Source organism: Ursus americanus, chromosome 4 (assembly GCF_024610735.1).
Source record: "Ursus americanus isolate L20-20 chromosome 4, mUrsAme1.1.p, whole genome shotgun sequence".
NCBI classification, from domain to species: domain Eukaryota; kingdom Metazoa; phylum Chordata; class Mammalia; order Carnivora; family Ursidae; genus Ursus; species Ursus americanus.
This window is the reverse complement of record NC_142130.1, coordinates 30,758,150-30,764,149: the sequence shown is the minus strand read 5'-3', so window position 1 is coordinate 30,764,149 and position 6,000 is coordinate 30,758,150. Positions and strand designations below refer to the sequence as shown.

General features: G+C 54.3%; 1 protein-coding gene across 6 annotated transcripts in view; it reads right to left on the bottom strand.

The window, feature by feature from the left end:
- Positions 1–930: 930 nt before the first annotated feature.
- BDH1 (3-hydroxybutyrate dehydrogenase 1) overlaps positions 931–6,000 on the bottom strand; it is a 41,315-nt gene continuing 36,245 nt past the window's right edge. For 5 of the 6 annotated variants that reach the window (XM_087861529.1, XM_045812624.2, XM_087861527.1 and 2 more), the window contains exons 6-7: positions 3,573–3,725; positions 931–2,352 (exon numbers count right to left, since the gene is read on the bottom strand). In XM_087861529.1, coding sequence (XP_087717655.1) covers positions 1,883–2,352; positions 3,573–3,725 — 623 coding nt within the window. In that variant the 3' untranslated portion in view covers positions 931–1,882. The remainder of the gene's footprint in view (positions 2,353–3,572; positions 3,726–6,000) is intronic. The other variant, XM_045812622.2, reaches the window with a different exon arrangement.

Genomic DNA, 6,000 nt, shown 5'->3' with positions numbered 1-6,000 from the left:
GGCCCCCGCAGAGGAAGATGTGGCTTGTCTGGTGCTCAGGAGCCTTCCCCTCCCCACCAGTTTCCGGGTATCCACACACACGTGTAACTCCAAGTGTTGCATCCGTCCAGCTCATAAAATCGAGCATGGAAACAAAATCTCCCAAGCTGTAGAAATGCAACTCTGAAAGGTCAGCCCTGTGATTCAAAAGGATGTGCCGTAATGTGAACACGACGGCCAGCAGATGTCCGGCTCTGGCGGGCTTCAGCCCTGCCTGCCCACCCCATCATCCCCACAGGCCCTTCCGGCCTCACCTTGCAGACAGGTGGCTGCGCAGGGCATCCCTGATTGAAGACAGAGGGGACCAAAGCCCAAAAGGCAGGCTGAACTTCCTCCCTGTGAGGCCCCCTGTTCCTTGGCTCTGCCTGAGCTGGGAGGCCTGGCCTGGCTGCCCAGCTGTTCTGCCTCCTCCTGGCGCCAGGCTCCACATTTGTTCCAAGCAGCTACTTACAGAGCAGGAACGCTGTTTCTAAAGGGGTCTTGCTCTTTGTGCCCGGACTGGAAGGAGGGGGATCGCGAACCCTCTGAGACCTCAGGCTGGGTGGAAGCAACCAGGTTGGCAGCAGAGGCGGCCGGGGCTGCAGAAGGGGCAGAGCGCCCTCTAGCGGCAGGCCTGGCCCTTCCAGGAAGAGGCGGAAGTGCTAGTTCAATTTGCGGGGCTGGCGCGCAGGACCGCCTGCAGCCACCTGGGGGAGAGAGCGGTGCCCGGTTTCGGTCCAAACATCCAGGCTCTGGGCAATTGTAGGGATAGCAGCATTCAAGCCCAAACCCAAGAAGTGATAACACAGACTCTACCCATCAGTGACCTGGCTTCTTACTTAAAAATAAGGCCACAGCAGGAAAGCAGGGATACAGTGAAGGCCCCCCCCCCGGGGGGGGGGGCGCGCGCGCCTGTGTGTGTGTGTGTGTGTGTGTGTGTGTGTGTACACCACATGAGACAGGCAGGGAACCTGGACCTAAAAACCTACCCCAGGTGTAGGCCTGTGAACCACGGCTCCTGCCAAGGATGCCCCATCAACGTGGTCCCAACACAGGCAAAACTAAGCAGACTCAAACCAGAAACCAACCCACCTCTTGGCCAACAAGCACCTCTACACAAGTCCTAAGAGAGGTTGCAGAAATTGCAAATGGAAATTTCCAGAACATCCCCACCCCTTGGAATTGCTGGCTCTGGCTCTGGGCCACACATACAAGCACCAAGGACACGCAGAGGGGTGCATAGTGGGCATGCGGTGTGCCTGGCTCAGGCGAGGGTACAGAGCTCATCACAGGATCCTCAGATAACTGGATCCAGAACAGCCCTGGAACACAAACCGTGAAGTGTTTCTACAGCAATGGCAGGAACACACAACAAACTGTTACTCATGTATCCTCTTTGGGCCACAAACTCTTCATGTACAAAAGAAAAAAAAGTATCTGTCCTTCTTACCTCAACCCGTGAGGCTGGTTTAAGGATCAAAGGAGATAGATTTTTGAACTGTTGTTTAGCTTTAAAATGTAAAGGATTTGTATTGTATTTTATAATAGATCTGTTTTTAATACAAATGTGTCTTCCCAAACTCTTTGTATGAAATCAGCTTCAGAAAGATGGATGTCAATGTTTGCCCTGAGGCGTAGGGACCCTGCCCACCACTCCATACCCGGACCCAGAAGGCCCAAACCACTCACTGTGCACACAAGTAGGGCTGGGCTCTCCCCTCTGGTTAATGCTACAACTGGGAGTAGGTCCTGCGGATAATGCACAAGTAGATAATCAAGAGGTGACTGCACAAGACCCTCCCTCCCCCGGCCCCTCCTACTTCCCTCCCACCAGGGCCCCCCACAAAGGCCAGGGGCAAACTCTTCAGTGTATGTAGATCCTGTCGGACATCGCTCCAGGCAAGTGGGTCATGATCTGCATTCGAAGCCACCAGTAGTAGTCCATGGGGTGGTAGCGAGTGTAGGGGCTGGCGGACGTCAGAGCGTGGGTGACCGCGTTGATGACGGGGGATGTGTCTGTGGAGCCACTGTTGCAGTAGGTCTCCATCTTGGCGATCTTCTCATCAAAGTACTTCCTGCCATAGTCCTGGCGCACCACCTCAGGCAGCTCGTCCCACATCTTATCAGCGATGGCCTGGATGCGCTCAGGGCTGTAGAGGCTGGTGGCAGCGATGAAGTTGCCGGGTTCCACCACGCTGACCTTCACGCCCCGCGAGTGCATCTCGTAGCGCAGGCAGTCGGAGAAGGCCTCCACCCCGAACTTGGTGATGCAGTACGGGGAGCGGGCCGGGTTGGCCATGCGGCCTAGCATGCTGCTGATGTTGACGACGCGGCCTACAGAGGAAGACAGCAAACCCCTGCTCAGGAGGCGCTGACTGGTCGGGCAGAGGGCCTGGGGCCCGGCAGGCTTCCAGAGGCCTGGCTGGAACCTGGTCTCCTGGCCCTGACACCTGTTTCGATGCCCAAATGACCCAGGGGCAGGGAGCCTTCTAATTCATAATCAAGGCCAGCTCAGGCCCACATGTCCAGATCAACCTCCCTGATTTTCCCTGACTGTGCCAGGTGGGACAGGGGAAGAGAAATGAGCAGGTCTGCACACAGGAGGGCACAGTACAATGGGTAGATTGCTAGCACCGGCCAGGGCTCTAGCTGCACGCAGGCCGGGCCAGGGTTCTCAACCTGATTTCAGGGCTAGGACAGGTGGACAGAGTCTTCGGCACTGGAAGAGAGTGGTGACCTCAAGAGGCTTTCCCACAGGCCCAGCCTCGGGTAGTGGGATGGAAGGAGCCCATCCAACTTAAGCCCACGCAGACCTGGGACGTGTTTGTCCTGGGAGTGCCCTCAGCAAGTTAAGGCACAGCCCCATCCTGGGCACTGTGGGAAGGCATCCTTCAGAAACCTCTAAGTTGGAAGTCACTGAAGGGTTGGGGTTTTCTGCTAAAATCCCACAGCTGTTCTCTGGGTTTATCCTATCACTGCTGAAACTCTGGGATAGATCGTGTGGCTCATCCCCTTTTCGCCATCATCGTCGGCTCTCTAGGGAGAACATCTAAACCAGGGACTTCTTTGGCAACCTGACACGGTGTGAGTGTTTTGTCTGTTTTCCAAATTTCTAATCTTGATTATTATTATTACGATAGTTTACACTCTACCACAATGCTCTTATTTTTTAACTGTGGCATAGTAGCCCATAGAACGGATATACCAAAATTGACTTAACCACGCCTCTCTTGATAGTTGATGTATGTACACAGAGCTCTGTGCACAAGGGTAGTTATTTCTGTAAATTAAGTCCCCAGAGTGCGATGACTGCTGTAATCTTTTAGCCTTTGAGCCTGCTACCTCTCAGCTGCCCTCCTTTCTGAAAACCACGCATCCCCTTCCACCTGGCTGGCCACGACACCTCCACCAACCACCATCCACGAGACCTGCACGGCCCCCGAGAGTCATGTGCTCAGCCTCACTGGGGCACGGAGGCTGGATCTGCTGAGACCTCTTTCCATTCTCAGCAAAGATGAAAAGGTGGGACACGAGGAAATCCCTTTCCAACTCACCTTTGGCCCTTCGGATGAGGGGGAGAAAGGATTTCGTCATCCGCACCGTGCCCCAGAGGTTCACTTCCGCCACTTCCTTGTAGGTCTCCATGCTGGTGAACTCCACCTCTCCGAAAGTTGAGATGCCTGCATTGTTAACTAGGCCCCACAGGCCTGGACAGGATGGGACAGAACCACAGTCACCACGCAGGCTTGGCCTCAGACACCACCCATCAGCCTGCAGCCCATGCCCCTCCTCGCTTTTGTCCCTTTTCCCCAAAACTTGCCACTTCTTGTCCAAGGCTCTCAGGACACTTTCTAGAATCACCAAGAACAACAGGAGACGGGGAGGCCTACGGTGCTGGCTGTGACCCTCTCTGAAGTCTCAAACATCTAATTACCATCTCGCTCCTACCTGCATGGACTCTGGGCCCAGCGTGACCCAGCCCTGCCAGGTGTCTGCAGCCTGGGGTCTCACCTCAGCTCACTCCCTTCCACAGGCTCTGTGCAGTCACCTGCCCGCAGCCTGCACTGCATATTCATTCCTGCCTCCCCACCTTCGCTTGCCTTCGACCTCCAACCAGAAGCCAGGAGAACCTCAAGCGTCTTCCAGGCCAAGACTTCTCTGGAGGATCAAGGAGGGGACCCAGTGTCCAAGGTCTCACAACAGTTAGAGGCTCAGCTAAGACTTGACCTCGGGGGGAGCCCCAGTCCTGGTCCATCCTGAGACTGACCTTCCTCTCTCTGAAACATGCACTGCTTGCTGGTGATCACTGGTGAGCCCCACGGCCCACGTGTACACACCAGGTCGAGAACACCCCTCAGCCTTGTGTGGTCCCGGGCAGAGCAGAGTTGGAGCAAACATACACCCTCTGAGTGACTCGGGTTGGTTGTTCCCTGTACTATCGGCTAGGGGACAGAGGGCTTCCGCAGACTTGGGATGCACTGGTGCTAGAAGGATCCTTGGAGCTCTGACTACTACTTTTACAGCTAGCGAAGCAGAGGCCCTGAGGAGGAGGAGGGCTTCAGCGTGCCCAGCAAGTCAGAGGCAGAGCTGAACGAGGGAAGGAGGCACCAAGGAGACAGCCTTGCTTTTCAGGGTCTCTGATTTCCATCTGTGGGGTGTGAGGACGGCATGGGCTGTAGCCTCAGGGCAGAGATGTCCTCCTGCCTGTGGGAACCCTGGCCCCGCTTTGCTTTCCAAGTTAATCATGGAAATGAGTTTGTATAAATGACAGAGTAATTGGTCTCTAGCTGCTTTCCTTCCGTGTTACCCAAATTAAAGCTTCAACTGACCTCTGCTGCCATCTCCTTCAATTACGGAGAATTAAGGACATTTATTAGGGAAGGGAATTGCTGGTTAACAAAGTGCTCGTGAGGCTCTCATTCCCACTCCCCTCAGGTCTCACAGTGACCTCGCGGTGACACGGCCACTACAGCCCCACCCCACAGAACTCCTTGGGGGTCCTCGCCCCTCTCTTCTTCCCGAAGCCTGCACTGCATATGGAGGCCTCCCTCCACCTGCCAAGGCTGCCGCTTCACCCTCCACCTTCCAAACCAGAAGCCATCACTCCTTGTTCCTTTTTTATGCAACTTCAACCCTGCCCTCGCCCCTGGCTCCTCGCTCCAACGTTGTACACATTAGACGCTCAAGAAATGTTTCTCAGATGAATGAATGTCTACAAATACCATGTCCCAAGATCCTAAAGAACCTTCTCTTTACCATGTTACATCCTCACACCGCTGTCTGTTCTTCTTCCCACCACAACCGGGCTTCTGAGAACATGAGCCACACCCTTCAGACCCCATTTCCCTGCCATTCTGGGTCCCAGCCCTGCTGCTGCCCCACAGTGTCTGGGGTGTGACATGCTAAGGATGCCACTGTCCCACCTCATCCCTCGCTCCCATCTTCACCTCCCTCAACCTCTCCACAGTATGAGCACTACTCATGGTTCTTGACACTCACCCCTCCCTTGGCATTAATAACACCCAAGCATCTCTTCCTTCCTCCCCGACACCGTTCTACCAGCCCCTAAAGACAGGCATCTGCCACTGTCCCGTCCTAGACCACCCTCTTTCAATTACACTCAATGCCTAGGGAGCCTCGTCTTCTTTATGTTCATGGAAATTTCCAGTTGCTTTCTATTTGATTCACGTGAGAAGTATCACATCTAAAACACACAGTTTTTTTTTTCCAGCTAAAAACTAATTACATCTGACACTGATATCCAAAAAAGTATAATTGAACTTGACCTGTGAAAGCACATTGCTCCTGGATTATAGCTCCACTGACTTGATAAGTAGTAACAGTTTGTGGACCTAGGAGCTCTCTAGAGTCCTCAGCCAACATTCCAGATAAATTCACAATGAACATTCCTGCTGGTTCCGGGGGACAGCTGTTTTCCTGCAACAGCCCCGGCGCATGACCACGTCAAGAGTTCCCGTGTAC